This window comes from Macaca mulatta, chromosome 4, assembly GCF_049350105.2.
Source record: "Macaca mulatta isolate MMU2019108-1 chromosome 4, T2T-MMU8v2.0, whole genome shotgun sequence".
In the NCBI taxonomy this organism is placed as follows: Eukaryota; Metazoa; Chordata; class Mammalia; order Primates; family Cercopithecidae; genus Macaca; species Macaca mulatta.
The window spans coordinates 27,716,302-27,739,248 of record NC_133409.1 but is presented as its reverse complement, the minus strand read 5'-3'; the positions used below and the strand labels follow the sequence as shown (position 1 = coordinate 27,739,248).

Here is a 22,947-nt window from a genome sequence, read left to right as displayed (position 1 = left end):
AGACTGCCTAGGGTGAAAATAATTTACCCGAAGGAAGGTAGTCAATATAGATCAAATTTAGGTCAAAATCCTGGAACCAAATCCACATTTATTGACGATAGCCCCATGCTTTTTCTTCTATTGTTCTCCACAATTTTACATCAAAGAAAGGCAATATGTGAAAAGCAAATCCCTTCCACTAATGGAAATTCAATTTAGGTGACAAATATGTTATAAAACAGGACTATTTGAATATCGGGTATGCCTAAAGCACTATGAGAGCTCAATTCCAGAGTCAATTCCACAGACTCTAAGGTGAGGCAGGTTTTTTGTTTGTTTGTTTGTTTGTTTCAAATTTCTGGCTTTCTTATGGTTCCCCGAGGTCTCTGTAGCTACCCATCTGGCACTGCGGGCGCTTCTCTGCCATCAGCATTGCCGAAAATAATACAGCCTCTGAAATTTATCGCCGAGGAACAAATGAGACGATTTCACTTACCTATGTGGCTCTTCTCTAAGACTGTTCGCAGTTAGTTCATGCCAGATGCAGTTCGCGTCTCAGAATGTCTGTGTGCCGTCTTCACAACCATGGTTAGCCCCAAGCGGAGTGTGAGCCGAGTCGAGGATGGGGAGCCTTTCTCCTCTGCCTCTCTTCCAGCTGCTACTTCCCACCCCAGAGAACCTCAGGCTTCTCACCAACTCTGCACTCCTTCAGGGCCCTACAAGTTAATGACAAATAAAATGACAACAATACCAACAGCTTGCCATATCAGATCATTTCTGGAATGAGGTAAAACATGAGTTAATGAAAGAGTAAAGCCAAATAAATAGACAAAATTGCTCTTTTGAGATATCAGTGCTCATGTTGGCTCATATGCTGTTCTTATACAACTTTTAAATTTCCCTAAGATTTTTCAGTAAATTCAGACAAATCTAATACACTCATGGATGAGCTGGTTTGGGGAGGAGGGGACGTTCGGTGAGAGAGAGGCTGTACACATCCAAGCTCTGAGAACCCTGTCCTAAGTCACTGTTGCACTTTCTTGTGTGAAGTCTCAAAGATACTCTCTGAATCCTTTTCTTCATCTGTAAAATTAAGAAACATTAACAACTATTTTATATGATTTTTTATGAAGATTCAAAAGGATCACTATGTGCTAAGTAATCACCAGTCACATGAAATTTGGCTATTTTATTTTATTTTATTTTATTTTATTTTTGAGATAGAGTCTCGCTCTGCCGCCCGGGCTGGAGTGCAGTGGCGCCATCTCCGCTCACTGCAAGCTCCGCCTCCCGGGTTCACGCCATTCTCTTGCCTCAGCCTCCCAGTACCTGGCACTACAGGCGCCGCCACCACGCCCGGCTGATTTTTCTGTGTTTCTAGTAGAGACGGGGTTTCACCGTGTTAGCCAGGATGGTCTCGATCTGCTGACCCCGCGACTCGCCCGCCTCAGCCTCCCAAAGTGCTGGGATTACAGGCGAGCGCCACCGCGCCCGGCCTATGATGATGATTTCTATTGATGTGTGCCCACTAAGAAATCCATTCTAGGATTTTAACAAGTAACAATACTACCCCAGTCCTTTGTTTGAGCCAATGCTTCCATTTTTTAACTGGCTGCAGATTTTTAATGTTCTGAGAGTTGCCATCAATAACTTAAAAAAAAAAGGGGGGGGACTCATTCTGATTAATCAGTCCTGTTTTTAGCCACGGAGGTGTTGCTAAGGGAAAAAAAAAGAGAGCAGAAGAATAGAAGGAAATCTATTCCGGCAAATAACACAGAAAAAAATCAACAGGTCTAGAACATTCAGCTTAAAGTCTTTATCACCCTTTATGTTCTGGCAAATAATAATAATGCGAGTTTTTGCTAGTATGCCAGGCACTGCCCTTAATCAATTAGCAATATTCACTCACTTAATCCTCATAATAATTTATCATTTTACACATTGAAGAAATGGAAGCACAAGGAATAAAATAAACAAAATCATAAGAGGAAATGACAGATCTGTACTTTGAACTTGAGGGGTCAGGCTCCACAGACAGGGTAACAGATTAGCGAGCTTTGGTTACATCGTTTTTTAATATTACTTTTTAATTAACAAATAATAATTATACATACTCATGGGGTACATAGTGATGTTTTGATACATACAATTTAGAGTGATCAGATCATGGTAATTTGCATATTCATCATCTCAAGCATTTGTCATTTCTTTGTGTTGAGAATGCTCAACATTCTCCTTCTAGCTATTTTATTTTATTTTGTTTTTGTTTTTGTTTTCTGAGACAGAGTCTTGCTCTATTGCCCAGGCTGGAGTGCAGTGGCACAATCTCGGCCCACTGCAACCTCTGTCTCCTGGGTTCAAGTGATTCTCCTGCCTTAGCCTCCTGAGTAGCTAGGACAATAGCACCCACCACCACACCAAGCTAATTTTTTTTTTTACACCCAGCTAATTTTTGTATTTTCAGTAGAGACAGGGTTTCACCATGTTGGCCGGGCTGGTCTTGAACTCCTGACTTCAAGTGATCCACCCACCTTGCTCTCCCAAAGTGCTGGGATTACAGGTGTGAGCCACTGTGCCTGGCCCCTTCTAGCTATTTTAAATTATATATTATTATTAACTATAGTCATTCTACAGTGGCATAGAACACCAGAATTTTCATTTTCCTCTTGCTGCTCTCTATCCCCCCATCCCTTGCCAAACATCTGCCCAAGTTGTCAAGCCACCTGAGGAAAACTAGTGGTTTATTTTCTATTCTAAGTAGGGCACCTCTACTTATGCTCACTAACATTTTAAGAAGGTTCAAATCTTTTCTTCCCAGATCATAAAATATCTCTGGGTACATGACACAAAATAGATTCTTTTTGTTCTTTCTCCTTTATACAGAGTTAAGTTTTCAGACAGCTGCTTTCTAGCTTTATTGTCACCTTTTAGCCTCATTATCTGACAGTGTTAATTTAGACTTTATAGCTATTGACTAAAGCAAGTGCCTTGTACAAAGACAATGGCAAAATGGGCAAAGAGACTAATGACTCCCAAATAAATAGCTTTGGTAAAAGTGTCTACTTGCTATGACAAAATACCATAAGTTCCTCAAAATAGCTTGATTTTTTAAAAAGTTGGTAGGCAAATTCAGTGTTGTCTTTAAACTGCTACTGACCTCTCATTCTCCTTTGTCTGGACTCCTCAGTAAAAATAAACCATTTTTGTTGGCACATATTCTCAGTTAACAAGCCTGATACCTTGGGTAATACAAAATAGTGGAATATTTGTGTGTGCATTGTAGTGAATAAGTGATTTAGAATATGTATCCGTCAGAATATATGTAACTGGTAGCAATAATGAGGGACATGGCTTTACTTTTGGTTTTCTAAATGAGAAAAATACTGTAGAAATCTATGACCCAAGAACGATGTCACTTTATTTCTTCTACATTTTCATGGAACAAATTACTCATTTAAATACTGACTCAAGATTCTATTTTTTTGCAGTAACTGTCATCAAACACTAGTGAGTAGACTCATTGTTAAATGGTAATACTCATGGCCTGTCAGTCACCTATTAGCATGATGAAATTGGCATTCATGTGGTAATTACCATGAATTGTCTATTTCTACCATCCTGTTTTCTCCCAGCACCAAGCATTGGGGATCACAGAGTTTGTGAAGTCACAAAGAAAGGCAGAAGACAGACAAATAAACAAATAGAGCTTCCTACCACCTCCACTACCACAGTATTGGCAAGAGCATCTTGAATAAATATGACAATGATGATGATGATAGCTAATATTTACTGAATAATTATTCTTTGCCAGGCATTATTCAATTGTTTTGCATATACTATCTCATTTACTGCCTCCACCCACCCTATAAAGTATGCACTATTATTAAAACCATTCCACAGAGAATAAAACAGACTTAGAGACATGATGTAAGTTGCCCAGGATAAAGCAACTACTGAGTAGCAGAGCTAGAATTCAAACCTAGATAATCTGAATTTAAAATCCACATGCTTAACAGTTTAACTCTACTCCAAAGTGTCAGCATTGTTGACACACATGGCCGGGTAATCCTTGCTGTCAGGGCTGCCCTGCGGGACAGTAAGATGCTTAGCAGTGTAACGGTATCCCTGGCCTCTGCCTACTACATTACAGTAGCACCTTTTCTCCCTTGCTTTCCACCTCCAGTTGTGGCAGCCAAAAAGTCTCCAGACATTACCAAATGCCCTCTAGAGGTCAAAATTGCTTCCCCACACATGCTGAAAACCACTGTGCCCCTCTAACCTCTCTTTATCTGATTATATAACCTCAGGTCATTAAATAACACTTAGAAATATAATTTTAATGGCTGTGATAAATGTTATTGAATATTAAGTAAGTGCTATACTTAAAATATTACTTTTGATTATTTAATAAGAAAAAACTATATTTAAAAACTTAAAGCAATCAGGTTCTTTGAGATCTACTCCTTTGGTGTATATAAGATATAAAGGTAAGCTCTGTCAATAAAATAAGTCAGAGGTGATTTATATTGCAAAAACTATTAGCTTCATTCTTTAAAATGTGTCACCATTTTTTACCCAGCCTACTTCTGAAGATAAAGTGAAGGAGACTTGTGTCAGTAACAAATCTCTTTAGCAGCAAAAGAGTTTATTCGGTTACTGTATACAGACGTGGCCTAAGTCAACAATCAAATAAAATATAACTGCATGCATATATTTCTGAAAATGAAAATAAATTAATCACTGACATTTTTAAAACTTCAGAATTCTATTATTTTTCTAAAATGTCTAATAAAACAGAATTTACTAACACTTTAGTTTTACTTTTGCTCCTTTTAAAATATATGTTTAGATACATATGTTTAAAGGATGTATTTTACTATTTCTACCAGCATCATTGACTAAATGCTTAAGTGCCTACTGCTATGTTAGCTACTTTAAAAAAATATAAAAATTAAGATCTGCATTCCTGAGGAAGGTATTTAAAAGCAAATCAGACATACACAAAAGCCCTAAGAATAAGAAAAGAGAGTGTAAAACCACTAGTATTTTGTATAATTCATATTAAAGTAAAACACACACACACATACACATACCAAAGTTAAGGAAGATAGTAAAACTCATTTAATAGGCATGTTCCATATAACCATTTTGTTACAAATTTTGCATTTTCCACATGAAAAAAATCACAGTAGGCACATATTAGAAGCAAAATATGTCAGGCAAAAATATCCTAAAGATGTTTCTGTTATCAAACTTTTACAATTTTTCCAAATCGTTTTTGAGGTTTGGGAAAAAATCTGGGGCATTTTTGGCTAAAAACAAACACTATCCATGTGAGTTTTGACGATTGTTCTTTCTCACCAAAAAAAAAAAAAGTCCATAATTTTCTACAAATTCCATGAAGTTTTAAATCAATGGTGTTTGATTTACATTTACCAAGAAATGATTTGTCCATCACCATGAAAACTGAATTAAAAATACATCAGGCTAAGTAAATCCAAAAGAGAACAGTGAATTTTGTTGGGCTTACAGACAATTGGTATGCATTTCTGTGATCATGTATTATTTTTAACCTTTTCCTTCGGTGCGATTTGGAAGTGACCTGCCTTTTAATAGCTTAGATTGGACATCATCATTGCAATCAAAGTGAGTAGCATCACAACACAATTATCTAATATACACATGCTGCTTAGGGTTGCAATGTTACCACAGTTACCACCAGATTAAATGTCTCAGGAAAACAGAACCACTAAGTCTTTCAACATGCGGAAATTCAGCACTCTTGACAGATTATGAGCCTTCATTTTTCTTCATTTTGAGGCTTTTCCAATTGGTCTTGTGTTGTTTCTTCATCTTTCTCTTTTGCATCTGAAAAAAAAATTCCATTCATATGTAGAATATATTGAAATTTATTCTATATTATATTGGAATAAAACCATTGGTTTTTCCTTGGTCCACTGTCCATATTTTGTGCTCAATTCAGATATGGAAACTATACAAAGAAGACAGATATGAGTATATTTGGGAATCTACCTTCTCCTGATCAACTGTCTCCTATTCTACAGAGTTATTAAGTGCCAGGCAGTCTTCTAGAGTATTCTCAGAGCCTCCATTTACAGATTACTAAAATGAAACACAAGCAGGTTAAGCGACTTGTCCAAAGTCAGAGACTAGTGAGTGACAGTAACAACTTGAGCTTGGGCCAACTGACTCCGTGGTCCATGTCCTTAGCCATTTCCCTATGCAGGATTGTACTCTCCCCAGCTTCTTCACACTTTCTACTCTCTTTGCGCTTTCTTAGGAGATAACCTCACTTTCTACTTCATAGGAAAAAAAATCAAAGCTATCAGACAGGAGCTCCCTCAACTTCCTGCCATTAAATGTCTAAAACTCTCTGTGATCTGTGCTTATTCTTTCTGCCTTCCCTCTTTTTACAATGGAAGATGCACTCGTCAGCACTGGCTATGTAATTTGTTGGTGCCCAGCGCAAAATGAAAATGCAGTACCCTTGTTCAAAAATAATGAAAAATTTAAAGACAGCAACAATAGAACATAAACCAAGTGCAAGTCTCCTCTAATCAAGGAGCCCTATGCAACCACCCTGGCTGCACAATTTTGGAGCTGACTCCTGGTGCTACTCCTGCTGTGCAGTCTAATACCTTCATGATCCCACATCCTATCCATTTTTGCTTCATCAAGAGGTTGACTCTAATAATCATCTACTGCTCTCCATTGTATCTGACTTTTCCTTTCTCCCAGCTCTTTCGTTCCCTCAATTCACTACCATCTTTAAACTAAAAAAGACCCTCTTTCAACTGTAAGTCTTCCACATCCTATCTTCTCTTTCATCCTTTAAGAAGTATCCCTCTTTTGTTGTCTCCATTTTTAAGTAAAACTATTTGAGTCTACTACTTCTACAAAACTGCTCCTACCAAGTCATCAATGGCATCTTTGAAATCTGATGGACTCTATTCAGTTCTTCAACTTTAATTCATCAAATATTTATTAAGCGTATACTATGTACAAGGCAATGAACAAAACATAAATCCTGGCTCTCAGGAAAAATCTGATGAGAAATATGGACAATAAACAAAATAAATAAAATGTGTGGTCAATCAGAAGTAAAAAGGGCTAATGAAGACATTAAAGCAGGAGTGGAAAATAGAAATTTTCAAGAAGTCTTGGGGCCTGGAGGATGCAATTCTAGAGAGAGTTAGCTGGGTATGCCTCACTAAGAAGGGGACATTTGAGTAAAGGCCTGAAAAGTTGAAGAAGAATTCTATATAGATAGCAGGGAGAAGAGCATTCCAAGCACAGAGAAAAGCAAGGCCAAAGACAATAAAACACAGGAAGGATTTGCAAATGGGACAGTGGTAGAGAAAATTAGAATGGAAAATGGAGTCACAGAGGTACCAAAAAAAACTAGATCTTGTGAGTGAAAAATGGCAGATTTATGGATCAATTTTGAAAGTAGAGCTGACAGTATTCACTGATAGATGAGATGGAGAATACAAGAAAAAGAAGGGAGATAAGGATGATTCCAATATTTTTGGCAATAATTTTGTTAACTGGAAGTATGAATTGCCACTCAGAGATGGGAAAATGCAGAAAGAGCTGTTGTTGGGAGACTATCTGGAGTTCGCTTTTATATCCATTAAGTTTGAGATTCCCATTAGATATCCAAGCAGAGATGCCAATTAGGCAATTGGTATATGAGTGTGCAGTTCAGGAGAGCTCCAGGTTGGAGATACAAATTTGTAAGTCATCAAAAGCACGATCATTATCCCAACGAGATCAGATTACATCACAAGTGACAGAGTGTTGATAGATATGATGTCCAAAGACCGAATTTTGATAACCTCCAATTTATTAAGAGTTAGGGGAGATGAGGAAAGTAAAGCTGAAGGAGGAGCAGCCAGGGAAGCAGGAAGAAAACTAGATGAGTGGAGTGTCCAGAAAGCCAAGGGAAGAGAAACGTTACAGGAAAGAGTGACAATCATCTGTGACTAAGAGATCATGCAAGAGGAGGGCTAAGAATGAACCACTGATATTAGCAGAGACAATGTCATTTGTCATCTTGAAATAGCAGTGGGGTGATGTGGTGAGGTGAAAATCTTATTAGGGTGAGAGAGAGAATGGGACGCAGAAGATTTGGAGCCACAGAAGCAGATAACTCTGTCAAGAAGTTTTGTTACAAAACAGAAATGGAGAACTAGGACAGTAGCTGGAGGGAGAATTGGGATCAAGGGAGAATTTGTACCCCTAGCAATCATAATTGGTTGCCTTCTAATTAACATGGCAGGTGCTTAATAAGTGTGTATTGAAAGAAATCCCTTAGAAAAATAAGCTTGGTGGAAAATGGTACTCTATAACAGTATGAAATACAAAGAACTAAATTATTTGTATAGTAATCGAAGCTGCACTTGCCACCACAGATTCTAAGCAAGCTACACACAAAGCTTTATAGCTTTCAGAGAAGAGTTGTTAAATCTGCTATCTCAAGTTTGTCTAAGGAGCAGATAATAATATGAAGTCCCCTTAAGTTGTTATCTTTCTATGAAATGTACTAGGAAATCAAGGTAATAATTAGATGAAAAGTAACAGGATACCATTTGTTGTCAATCTAGTATCTTGCTCAGGATTATTAACTAAAATATAAAACATGATTTCAAATACCTCTTACAGTCTCATTTTTTGCTTTGTAATGTGAAAATGTTTAGAAATACATTGAAAGATGATTGCAGATAAAAAGAAACAATAATCTGCTCAAGAGGTTATGATTGCTGTCAACTTTGAATTGTGACGTTAATGAAAAGAAAACTTTTTGTATTGTGATGTTAATGAAAGGAAAAATATTTTTCATATATTATGAACTTCCTAGTTAACATTGTTATTCTTCAAGCTTCTGCACGTCAAGTGCTTTCAATGTAATTGAATATATTTTCAATATATTCTTTCAACATAATTTATCTGAGAGTGCAACATCAAACTTCCCTTTCAAGCCTGTTACTGTCATTTCAAATGTTAATAAGCTTTTTTGAACAGTTATTTATCTCACTTTTTTGATCATAATAAGAACTCTTGAGAAAGTAAGAAAACGTTGAGTTCTAGATTATCTGGCTTGATTCTGTTCTCTAGAAGCCTAGTTTGGAAAAACATTTCTCATATGTAGTAACACGTTACTTAATATAAAGATTGGCCGGGCGCAGTGGCTCACGCCTGTAATCCCAGCACTTTGGGAGGCCGAGGCGGGCGGATCACAAGGTCAGGAGATCGAGACCATGGTGAAACCCCGTCTCTACCAAAAAATAGAAAAAAATTAGCCGGGCGCAGTGGCGGGCGCCTGTAGTCCCAGCTACTCGGGAGGCTGAGGCAGGAGAATGGCGTGAACCCGGGAGGCGGAGCTTGCAGTGAGCCGAGATCGCGCCACTGCACTCCAGCCTGGGCGACAAAGCGAGACTCCATCTCAAAAAAATAAATAAATAAATAAAATAAATAAATAAATATTACGTTCAGATCCTTATTATGTATCTTTTAGGTAATAAACCACTTTAACCGTTTACTAAATTAGGCTTTTCATTAATATACGTTTAACATAAATCAGATTATAATAGTCTATTTTTTTTACATTTTCTATTTCCATCCTTGTGTTCTGCTCTTCTTTGTATCAACTGTTTTTTCTACTCCTTGTCACATTTTTAGAGTGCTTCACAGAACAACAATTCTGCAAGGTGCTTCTTTAGAGATGGTCAAATAAATGAGACCAAAAAAATGCTGTATGTTCTATTTTTAGAAGGGTGTAGACACACTATTACTTTAAAGTTTCTGTAACAAAGGCTCTGAGAAGTCCTTGTCTAAAAAGGAAACATTCCCAGAAGTGTAAAAAGCCAATTATGTTGAAACCAGCAATTCCAAACTTATTTGACCACAGCACCCTTTTTATCTGGGTGACACATTAATACCCAAAAGAATTTCCATGAAGCATTTATAGAGAAAAGTTGGTATAATGGGAAAGATGAAGGCTTTGGAACGAGAAATTCTATTATCACTTAATTTTTGTGAGCTTGAGCAAGTCACTTAACCTGTTTGGGGTTAGTTATGGTAACATCTATATATCAAAAGAGTGGAGGCCTTCTAAGGCTCCCTCTTTCTTTCTCATATTCTGTATTTCCATTTGTACTGTAAAGGTAATCTACTTGTGTGGCTTGTGGGGTATGGGAGAATTTCATTTGCACTATTTTCTCCTCAATCATATAAAATAAATTTTGAAAATATACACTCAAGGCCAGGCGCGGTGGCTCATGCCTATAACCCCAGTACTTTGGGAGACCAAGTCGGGCAGATCACCTGAAGTCAGGAGTTTGAGACCAGCCTGCCCAACGTGGTGAAACCCCATCTCTACTAAAAATACAAATATTAGCGGCGTGTGGTGGTGGGCGCCTGTAATCCCAGCTGCTCAGAAGGCTGAGACAGGAGAATCACTTGAAACCAGGAGGCAGAGGTTGCAGTGAGCTGAGATGACGCCATTGCACTCCAGCCTGGGAGACAAGAGTGCAACTCCGTCTCAAAAAAAAAAAAAAAAAAAAAAAAAAAATACACTCAAATATTCAAAAATGTGTATCTCTGAATCTTTTTCCCTCTGGTCCACCAGACCTATATATCAAATTGCTTCATTGACTTGTCCATTTAGATGTCTCATAGGTATCCTAAACACAAAAATTTTCACTCCTCCAACTCTCAAAATTGCCCATCCTCTAGGCTAACACTTCTCAGTGTTATGGCACCAGCACCTGCCTGACTGCTCGAGGAGTTATCCCCCAATTCTCTTCCTCATCTCTGCCACATCCAATTCATCAGCAAGTCCTATTGATTCTGCCTACAAAACATATCCCAAATCCACTGACCTTTCTCCATCCCAGGATGCCACCCTCTGTCACCTCTTGTTCATATGTCATCAAATATCATTGATCTTTTTATCATGGTTATCAATTTATAAGGAATAGATTAAGACAGATTATGAACTGGGCAAACCTCAGGTTAATTTCATGCAGTATGCAGGACACTGGAAATCCTAGATTTCCTGCCACTTATGCATATTTATTTAAAAATTTAAAAATATAAACAAAAGAGGATAGACCTGAGGGAAATCTGCAGATCTTCCTCACCTCATAATTTGTATGTTTAAGTGAATAAATTATTGAAACCATAACATCTGAGATAGACTCCCGCTTTCAGTTTTCATTATCAATTGGAAAACATTCATTTTAAAATTCATAATATCTATGCTTAGCTAATGAGAAAAAGATAAACCTTCAAACTGCTTACTTGTAACTTTGTTAATAAAATATTATCTATGTCATCTACCTATGTAAGCCTATATCCTTTTGTGTATTTTTTCTACTCTTTAATTTTTCATTGACAAATAAAAATTATATATATTTATGTTGTTGTGCAACATGATGTTCTGATAGATGCATACATTGTAGAGTGACTAAATCAAGCTAATTAACGTATTATTTACCTCACATACTTACGTGTGTGTGTATGTGTGGTGGGAACACTCAAAATCTACTCACTTGGCAATCTTCAAGTACACAATACATTGTTATTAACTATAGTCACCCTTTTGCTACAATAGATCTCCTGAACTTATTTCTCCTGTCTAATTTTAATTTTATATATTTTGACCATCATCTTCCTAATTTTCCTGGTAGCTACCATTCTACTCTCTGATTCTAGCTGTTTGTCTCTTTCAGATTCCATGAATAAGATCATGTGGTATTTGCCTTTCTGTGCCTGGCCTATTTCACTTTACAACATGCCTTCATCCTTTTGCGTAATCTTTAGCATCTGGTGTTATTTGTGAATTCATTTTTACCATTTTCAGTTTCTTAACTGATGCCTTTGACTTTATTTCAAAATGATATGAAGAAAAATATAAAAACAGTAACATATTCTTCCAGATCCTAGTCTCTCTAGTGACCAAAATAAAATGGAGAACACTGCTGACTCTCCCATAGTATATTTGTTCTCTTTTGCTTGATTAAGTAATGTCAGTTACATTAAGGTTTTGTGTATGTTGAAGGTGTATAAAATTTAATTAGGGTTTTTACACTAACAAGTAATTGCCTTCTCTACCTCACTAGTTTAGAACAGACTCCAACAGCAACATCATGTTCCTATGGTCATATTACATTTTCAAACTTAAAAGGCCAAGAACATTACATATATGTTTATTTCTTTCTTCCCTTATCTTTTCCATCTTTTCATTCTTCTTATTATATTTTACATTGAACTGTATGCTTTTTAATTCTCACCTATAGTGTCGCATATGAGAAATAGTGGCCTTTGGAAAAAGATGAGGTAATCATGGAACTGCAGGATCTGGTCACAGCTCCTGGCCTACAAGGTTATAACCATTTCATAGAGAATGAACCAGGAACATTTGAAACTTTACCAGGTAGTAAATAACCTCCTGAAGCAAAGAACCAAGAGCCTTCTTCTTGGGCTCCCAGGAATGGGCCAGATGTGAGCGGCTTCTGGTTCTCACTTGCTTTGTTGTCACCAAGAATAAATTCCCAAAACATACTACTAGAGTTCACCTGAGAGTCTAAAACGGGGCACAAAAGGTGAGAAGTTTGCTAATGACTTGGAACAAAAATGATCTTTAATCTCTCTGAGTGTAGTTTTTAACTTTGATTCAGGGTTTTGTTGTTGTTTTTTTTAAATCTCCATAAGGGTTTTTAAATGAAAGGCACCTTTTAACACTTTATTGAAAGTATCCTTATATTCGTTTTCAGGAGACTAAATTGTGGAAGCTATATAAACTGTATGTAAACAATGGAGAGAGAGACCTAAGATTTCCCTTCATGGTGTGACAGCTCTACCTTTCTCTTAATGTCAAGAATGATCACCTTTTCTACAAAAATTCTCTTGAAAGAATCTCATCCCTACTTGAGAGTAAACTTCTTCCTAGATTTGAGAATTAAAGGGCTTGTGGCACACTACAGTGAAGCAGAAGCTTCCAAAGTGATTTGTCAATGGATGGCAGAAGAAAAATTACTTTATTTATGAATACTTCTCAATAAAATTGAAAGCTCATTGACAGAAAGATCATATTTGTTCACCTTTGTATTCCCAATTATTAGCTTTGTGCATGACTATAACTATACACATGCAATGAATAAATAAAACTCCAGTTTCTGCATACACAGCATGAGACAAAAAGATGAAATATTCTACTTTGGAAAAGGCTGAACATCCACTAAGCCTTAAACAAAAGCTGAGAGGTTTAAGTAAACAAATAAGGAAACTGAGCACTTTTAACTAGGTAAAAGAAAGACTGTCCAGAGAAAAGGACTGGTTAAGAAGGGACAAGTGCTGTTAATTGTAAGAGGATTTTGAGTATTACCTTCCTTCACGGAGAGAGCCTCCAGTTTGAGGGGTAAATCTGAGGTTCCGTCTGTGGCAGCTGAACTCTGGATGTCTGGTAAGGCATTCCGGCGGCCTGCCCTTGCTGAAGATGCAAAATTGGCGACCCCAGACTCCACATCAGTCATTTTTGATGAATCTGTCCTCATAGCAACATCTACAAATAGAATGTGCATATGAAGAAGATGAGCCTATTCAGAGCTAAATGTTCACCACAGTGGTTGAAAGGCATGGCTAGATCAAAAACACAACAGGCTTGAGAGTCTAATCATTGATCACAACCTTCATCAATGTCTACTGTTACGGTCCTGCAGCGTCCATTTGCACATTTGCTGAATAGAGCAGGAAGTCCTTAGTGTGAGCCAGATTGCTAAAAATAACCCCTGAGCCGAATGAGCCACTTGGATGCTTAAGGGTGCAGTAATCCCTTGCCTTTTGTTCTGCTTTTCTGTGGATGGATCAGCCAAACTAGGGCTTGGAAGGAAATGAAAACTGACTTTTTTGACCACTCCTGTAGAGACTCGGCCTGCCAGTATTTTCTTGTGGTGGTTGTTCAGGCTGAAACCAAATAACTATAATTTGTAGGGACCAAACAAAACACTCTTTTCCTACTTCTTAGAAATAAGAAATTCTACTTTATCTCAAAAGCTTTTTCCCTAGAGAGCACTGGATATTTTGATCTGTTCTGGTCTGAAACCTAATTTTCGATAAATTCATGTTAATGTTTGGAAAAGTAGGACCTATTTTAGGTTTTTTTTTAATCTTCAGGTCGACATGGTAATTATTAATTCTTTCCTAAGCACCCTTTGTCTCCCTAACAATTGTCTCTCTCTAAGAAAGAATTCTCAAGAGATCATTCACTATAGAGGGAGGAAGGTAACAGTTATTGCTTACTCTAAAATTGACCTTCTTTTTATGATGTTTTCTAATGAATCTCTCCTGAGAAGTCAACTCTGAAGAGCATCTTTAAAGCAGCAGCAGCAGCAAGCATTTTATTGAAAAGCTATTTAATGCTAGCCTCTCAGCTAGGCCTGAGAGTACAGACGTATGGTATACTTTCCATCTTTGGGAAACTTGCACTCTCAAAAGGGAGAGAAAATATATGCATGCAAAGATAGATACCCTAACATAGAATGCACTATGATACCCTAATATAGAATGCACTGAGGGATGGAGATGCTCATTTGTGACACCTAAAAAGGGCAGAAATATGTAAACCTTGGGCTACACAGAACAAATCCAACTTTTCATGGTAGTTGGAGGGAGTAACTTCAATTCAGGAAATGCTAAAAACTAAATGACACAGTCACAAAACATGGTGCATTTAACAATAGAAACACAACATCTTTGGTTCACAGAATCCAAGAAATGCAAATTGAGCTTAGTATGGTCCTTAGGAGTCCAGGAATAGTTCGGAATTGCCCAAAAAAGAGTCATTCTGTTAATTCCATAGATATTATTGTCTTTCCAGGAATCATGGGAAATTTGAGAACAGAGCTATGTTTTGAGATACAATTTTGGAATCCATCAGACTTTTAACTGCCTGGTATTTGGCAACTGTGGATAACATATAGATAACTTAGTGTACTGTAAAGAGCAATAGACTATTGGTCAAAAAGAATATGCTCCATTATAGACTTGTAAGGTGATATTGTTCAATCCATTTAATTTCTCTGAGTCACAGTTCCTCCCTTATATAACGGGCATAGCAATTAGCCTATGGATTCACAGGATGCTTGTGAAGCACTAATGACATAAAGAATAAATAAACTCTTTGTAACTATAAGGCATATGTTTCATTGTTGGCATCATTGTTCATATCTCACTAAGCGTTCTTTATTGTACCACCTTCTTGTGTATCCTCTTTAATCCTGACAAGAAGTATTTTCCTCTTGGGAAGACCTCTAGCATTTTCTAAGAGGAAAACCAGCATTTTTATTCAATACTACAAGAACATTTTTATATTATATTATTTAAACCTCCCAATAATCCCATGAGGTACTGAAGTATGACCCTTGTTTCGTGGATGCGGAAACTGGGGGTCAGAGAGGTTAAGCGACTCATTTAAAGTTGCACAGCTGCTAAGCCAGCACTCAGGCATGCAAACCCAGTTGCAGTTCACTCTGAAAGCAACACGATATGGATTATCACAAAATTGTCTCTTTGAATCCCCATAATGCACGTAGCCATATAAAGCTACTTTATATTCTGCCTTTATTATTTTTATATAGAGAAAATAGGGGGGAAAATGTGTCTGTGTGTATACATATATATATCTAAAAGTTTGTTAAAGTATGTATGTGTATATATATATACACACACGCACATATATACACACACACACACACATATATATATATAAAAAAATACCTGGACGATGGAATAATCTCTCTCTCTCTGAATATATATATATATATATATATATATATATATATATATACACACACACACACACACACACACACACAACGGATGCATATAATTGGTTCCCCATCTTTTCACAGTGTTGCTCTCTAGTTTGTTTGGTTATCTTGTGAGCTCTCCTATGATACATTAATTTTGGTCAGATCTCTTCTCAACAGCTTGTAAGAAGTGGCTAGTTTGGAAGTAGACCCCATTTGCTGGCCTCCACTCTGTCCTCCACCAATTCACATTACATCAGAAACCACTATGACTGCAAGTATCTCTTCCTGTGTAACCTCAAAGAAGTTAACTCTGCTGGTCTTAAAGGAACAACTCCATGAATAACTGAATTCTTACTTGCCTGCTAGTCTAAAACCTTAAAATTAAATATGATAATAGTTTTTAAAATGTTAAGATATGTGATCTTAAATATTTAAATAAATGTATATATTTTATATAAAATAAAATGGGTAAACTTCTTCAGCAAGATGGGACATTTTAAACGAATATTGAGTTGAAATTTGTATATTGAAAAAGAAATTCTTTTTTTTAAATAATTTTTTTGGCTCGGCATGGTGGCTTATGTCTGTAATCCCAGCACTTTGGAAGGCCAAGGTGAGCAGATCATGAGGCCAGAACTTTGAGACCAGCCTGGCCAACATGGTGAAACCCTGTCTCTACTAAAAAATAAAAAATAAAAATAATAGTCAGGCATGGTGGCTCATACCTGTGATCCCAGCTACTCAGGTGGCTAAGGCAGGAGAATCTTTTAAACCCAATAGGTGGAGGTTGAAGTGAGCCAAGATTGCGCCACTGCACTCCAGTCTGGGCGATGGAGCAAGACTTTGTCTCAAAAAACAATAATAATAATTTACTTAACTTTTATTTTAGGTTCAAGGGTACATATGAAAGTTTGTTACATAGGTAAACTTGCGTCATGGGGATTTGCTGTACAGATTATTTTATCACCCAGGTATTAAGCCAAATACCCAATAGTTATCTTTTCTGCAGCTCTCCCTCCTCCCACCCTCCACCCTCAAGTGAACCCCAATGTCTGTTGCTAAAAAAGAATCTTCTAAAAAGTGGCCCTTTAGTGGGTGATCAGCATGAAAAAGAAATTCTGGGTTTCACGTTTATTTCAAGATCATTTTGCTGCTAGCTGGCTGCTATTTTGGAAGTTTTTGCTTTTGCCTTTATATTGTTATTTCAGACACAGGCGTTCTAATTAGTTCTATTTTGTAGATTGATGCTGGAAAATAAAATAATCACAAAACTATCTAAAAGTTTGCTAAAGTTGTATTCATTAACTACTATTTTAAGATTGAAAACAGAACTGGCCAAATAGGGAGGCTAAGTAACAAAACTGCTTTACTTCGGGGCTGTACTTGGCCATGGCAAACTCACATTTGGCACCATCTTCCTTTCAAAGTCTGCCACTGATACTGACTGACCAAGATGTCATGCTCCACCACAGGCAGACCAAAGAGCTAACCTCGCCCAGCAATGTGGGAAGATGGCACATTCTACCGAGAAAAGCTATTTTCCTGACCAAATGTGCCAATGGCCTAGAAATTGGTGGCAGGAACATTTGAATCCACAAGATGACTCTTAGTTGGGCTCTTTAAACTCCAAAGCAAAGAGATTTATTGTACCACTGGAGATAATCTGAAAGCTCATCAAGAAAAAAATATGAATAAACTATGTAATTATGTTATGAAATGTTATACTACAATTTTAAAGAATGTATTAGATCCAATAACACACTGAAATAAAGCAAGTTTAAAAATTAATATTTATAGTGTGGGGGAAAAGGCGAGAATATTATGAATACAATGGAATCTCATCTTTATACAAATAATAAAAATTCTAGCTGGGAATGGAAGGTAGAACAAGGAAAATATTAACCTTTTTTTCTCTACCTCTTTACATATTTTGACTTGTACTAATGATACCTTTGTAATTTAAAAGAATTGAAACATCTACCTAGAAAAATTATGAATAAATAGACATTCAGCACAGAAAGGCTCTAAAAGTAACATTTTGAAAATTTAACCAAATAATAGCATATCCTTAAGAGAAAGCTTCTTCTTCCCCCAATAGCCATCTCTCATTTGTCTGTTGTTGGTTTTCTATACAACACTGATTGCATATGCTTGATTTTTTAAAAAGGGGTGATATACAAATAGAAAAGAGATGATTGCTCTCTTCAAATGCCTTGTGACATTTAAAATGTATAGCCCACACAAAGATGAGGAAATACTACAGAGAAAAATGACAGATTAACTTGAGGTTCTTTTAATTTTCTGGGCATAATTACGTTATGTTTGCTAACCAAGGCAGTTGACTCACTAGTAACTCTTCCTCTTTCTCTTCTATAGAATTAACAAAGGACTCTAGATGAGTGCTGCTTTGTCAACTGTGACTGCTTACAGAAGCTGGAACCATTTAGACATTTGGAGATTTCACAAAAGTCCTTGCAATCCCACAGCAAGGTAATGTGATTTACATTGCCTGAGACACACTTCTATCTCTATTGAAAATATACAATTTTCAGACTGTTTGACAAAAGACTATTACACGGTTATATATATACACACACACACACACATGCCAGTATCTTTACAGTCTCTAAAATACTGAAAATGCAACACCAGCACAACTCAAGAGGACAAGATGTCCAAGATAAATGGAGCATTAAAGTCATATTAAAAAATCACCAGTCAGAACCCAGTTGGCCCCAAAGAGCCTGCTAAGAAAAAGAGGATGTTAGTATGTTAGAAGCATAATTATAAACAAGTAGAAGTTTTTGCAAATTCTTTCCTCCCCACAACACCTCCATTTTCTTAATTCACACACATTATTTTCTCAAGCTTCCTTACTTGAAGGCCAAGATTGCAAAATGGTAGATACCTTCTTTTCTCGTCTCCGGATACATATCACTCATTCTATCTTCCACAGTGAAACCATTGTTCATTTTATACCTAAGACTTCAAATAAACTTCTTGCCCACTAAATTAGTTCCCTGGAGGTGTGAGTCAGACTTTCTGAAAAAACACAGAATAACAAAGAAGTAAAAACATGCATTTTGGAAGAAATGTCAGTGTTTTTCCTGGCCAAAGACTGAGAGAGAAGGAGAGACTGACAAATGGACAGACTGGACACTGGTCTCCCCTGATAACCAAATGCCTTATCTGCCTCTTTCCAGCTCTCAGTGTCCTAATACCTTATGCTAGATGTTTGCAGTTCTCTGCCTACAAATCATTAATTTCATATAATTTTCTGTTTTGAAACATATGAACCTCTTCCAAACAAGGTGAAAGAACTAGAATTACTTCTTTATGTGCCAACAAAAACAGATCATTATTTATTCATCCAGTCATCTCTTGAGCTCCTACTAATTTATCAAGTGCAAAGCCTTGTTCTTGGCCCACAAGTTACAGAGAGGAACCCATAGTCCGGTGACATGAGACATAGTTTGATCTTTCCAGTTACCTTTCCTGACCTCAAATCCTATTATTTGGAAATAAAGTAAAATTACCCACTCCTAACATGTAAATGCTTTGCATATCTCCTATTCACTTAAGTATCAAGATCACTTTAAGCTAAACAGAACTTACATGAAATGTAGACCCGTATAATTTTTTGAAACTTAGAAACCTTCTTGTTTTAGAAATTTTTCTAAAGATGGTATTTCTGTGCCTCTAGTGTAAGTCAAAGGGAACTCTACTTTTGTTTGTTGACACGCACATTTTTTAATGCTTATGTTCTTGCTTGTTAATTGCAGACAGATCATTCAATATACATTGGTAGACACATGGAAGTTATTTTTACCACAGATAATTTTTGACAGCTTAAACACATAAAATTCATAATGCAAAGTCAAATTAATTTTTTCATAATATTCCACATAAACTAATGCACAAAGCTGAATACCTTTCCAGCACAATGTTACTTCTTATACTAACATAGGGCCACTTACAACACTAACATACACGAATGTTGTTAATGATATAAAAGATTAACTGTAATAAACTATGTAGCCCCCTTGAGTATGTGTCTGTGTTTGGGGGAGTCAGATTTAACTGGTCATCTAATTATTTCTAGTTTCATGCTAAAAAGACTTATTCAACATGTACACTCCATAAAGGTTTTCAGAGAGTTAAGTTGGGCTTCTCCCAATCACTTGCAGCTTCCCAAAAGGACTAATAAATTTCTCCCATGATTGCAGGATATTACATTTGAAAAGACGATATAGTCCAAACTTCTAGATCCAGACACTTCAGTGATGCATCAACGTAACATAGCCAATTTGTGTCAAAATCTTTCCTAAGTTTAGATGGTACTCTTTCTTCCATTACTATGATTCCTCCTGCTGCTTTCCATAACAAAAAACAAAAACAAACCCAGTTATCTACAGGGACAAAAATAAAAATGAAAATTCACTGTATACCAAAAAGTCTTTTTAAAAATTAAACAAGTTTCCTTTTTAATATGTTAGCTTGAGTAGGGTGTGTGTGTCCCTGTGTGGGGTGTGTGTGTGTGTGTGTGTGTCTGTGTGTGTGCTATGTATAGTGGATGGTATCCAGAATAAAGAGTGATATTTTCACTTCTCCTTTAGAGGAGTATAAGTCTAAGTGGTTATAACCATAGCAAAGCATCCCTCCTGCCTACATTTTAAATAGTTTGGCTTTTATTTCTAGCTTCAGAGTGTTCAGAATTGAGAGGATTTAGCATGGATTTGAAGAAACCCTTCTCATTCTTTTTTTCCCAGCTTACCTCAAACCCTACCTATACTCCTTCACTTTCATTTGTTTCACATTATTCTTTCTAACCAGTGACTCAAATATTGTTGGTTCTTATCTTATAAAGGTACTAGAGCCTGCTTAAAGAAGTTAGGGTTCAATTCAAAAAGCATTTACCAACTCTGCAAAGCCCCACGCTAGACACTGTGAAATCTGGCACAATAAGGTCTTCCTATGCCTTAACTGGCAGTCTGTGAAGGCTGCGTGCAAGGTACCTTTACCACATGAGCAGGGCAGGCAGTGCTTCATTCCAGAATAGAAAATGAAGCCAGGCTTCACAGGGAACATAGCGTTTAATGGAACCCCAGAAAGTAAGTAAGCAAATTCCAGAGAAAGGCTGCCCTCAGACCACCCATTTCTCATTTAGTTGCTTTTCCGACTACTCTTGTACACAAAGCATTCTTAGATTTCAAAGGGGGCACAAATATGCTCCAAGTACACAAAATCCCCAGCACTGAATTTGCCATAGTGGGAAAATAATGTGATTTTGAAGTTCTTGTGTACAATGTGATTTTGAAGTTCTTGTAGTCTGCTTGTACTCTTCCCTATAAAGAGGGAATGCAGCCAGTCTGTGTCGGGGGTTTACATGCAAGGCCTAAAAAGTCAGTTCCCTTTTCAATGAGATATATGGTTTTAAAATGTCAGATGACTGTTTATGACATCAGTAGGAAGAACAGAGGGGAAGTTAATTCTTACCAATGTGGTCACAGTAGAAATGGCTTTGTATCCCTCTACCTAGTAGAGGGACTGGAACACAGCTGCTTAATACACTCAATAAATCAATGTTGAATTAATAGCTGATACCTATTGATTATGAGCTGAAAATGAAGGTCCTTTTCATTATTAATATTCATAATAAAGACCAAAAGTAAATAAAGAATAAAATAAGACTGAAAGTTCGGTTATTCAGTATTAAAATAGATTTTGTTTTGTTAACATCAAAATAGACAGGAGTCAGGCTGTAGAGTAATGACAAATACAATGGCTTTTAGATGTGGAAGCATTTATAATTAATATATACTTATTTGCCTTTCAAAGGGAAAATGCAGTGTGATATCAAATAATAGAACTATTTTTACTAACACACCAAAATTTATAGATGGAAATGTATATCATCTATCAAAGCAATTACTTCAAGTAGCCACATACTTATTCCACTTCTGAATCTGTTTTCGTGACTCTGTCATTGCAACTCATTTTATACTCATACATCAAATAGTGGTAGCATGTTCTATTTAAAATATAACATATTTTATAGTGAACTGTTATTAATTTTTAAAAAAGTCTCCCACTTGATCACCCATCTCTTTCCACTAAGAATGACTTCAGCTACTTTTCAAAACCTCTTTAGATAATTTAGATTTGCACATATTCAAAAGAAAACTCTTTTAAAAGACGACTTCAAAGCAGAGCTTTAAGCACTACTGAACTGCATTAACACACTCTCAAAGTGACTGCCCTGATTTAGTCCTCTTGTTTGTTACACGGTCTATATGGAGCAATGGGAAGTTTGGTCTTCTGAAGTTGAATCCTGGACACTCTTGAAGTTGAATCCTGGACTTTCAACTTCTAGAAAGACATCTAACTTCTTTGTTGATTAGCATTCTACATTTTTAAAAAGTAGGATTTATATTATCTGTTTTACTACCCTGAATGCAAATGAAGTAATGCTAGAAATGTGCTTGGTTAACAACTACACAAATGGAATCTATTTAGGTATCAGTCATATAAATTTATAGGCAATATGAAAGAGTATCATTATGAATATCAATTATTCTTTTATGCAACAGTGTTGACGTGGCTCTAGAGACAGCCTCTGATGTTGGACTGTAGACAGAAAGAGATTAACGCAGCTGGGTGTGATTGATGGCTCATGCCTGTAATCTCAGGGTTTTGGGAGGCTGTGGCAGGCGGATCACCTGAGGTCAGGAGTTTGAGACCAGCCTGGCCAACATGAAACCCAGTACCTACTAAAAATACAAAAATTAGCCAGGTGTGGTGACGCATGCCTGTAATCCCAGTTACTCAGGAGGATGAGGCAGGAGAATCACTTGAACCCGGGAGGAGGAGGTTGTAGTGACCCAAGATAATGCCACTACACTCCAGCCTGGGCAATAGAGCAAGATTCCACGTCAAAAAAAAAAAAAAAAAAAAAAAAGAGAGAGAGAGAGAGATTAACTCTGAGACATTTGGGACATTTCCAGAAAGTTGATATTGTTTAAAAAGGCATTCAAAAAATCATTTACAATCTGCTTCCTAACACACCCTCAAATTTGTCTACATTTCTGCAACATCGGAACCATACAAGTCACCAGTCACAGAAAATCATATC

The 22,947-nt window shown here is 36.7% G+C and overlaps 1 protein-coding gene and 1 long non-coding RNA gene across 29 annotated transcripts in view; one reads left to right on the top strand and one right to left on the bottom strand.

The window, feature by feature from the left end:
* The window catches only part of LOC144340272 (uncharacterized), a 70,214-nt gene that overhangs the window by 21,025 nt on the left and 26,242 nt on the right, over positions 1-22,947 (top strand). The window contains exon 2 of the long non-coding RNA XR_013416177.1: positions 18,192-18,305. This is a non-coding gene — a long non-coding RNA (uncharacterized LOC144340272). The remainder of the gene's footprint in view (positions 1-18,191; positions 18,306-22,947) is intronic.
* PKIB (cAMP-dependent protein kinase inhibitor beta) overlaps positions 4,607-22,947 on the bottom strand; it is a 246,094-nt gene continuing 227,753 nt past the window's right edge. For 25 of the 28 annotated variants that reach the window (XM_077998915.1, XM_077998925.1, XM_077998928.1 and 22 more), the window contains 2 exons: positions 13,391-13,567; positions 5,078-5,847 (listed from right to left, as the gene is read on the bottom strand). In XM_077998915.1, coding sequence (XP_077855041.1) covers positions 5,780-5,847; positions 13,391-13,567 — 245 coding nt within the window. In that variant the 3' untranslated portion in view covers positions 5,078-5,779. 28 annotated transcript variants of the gene reach the window in all.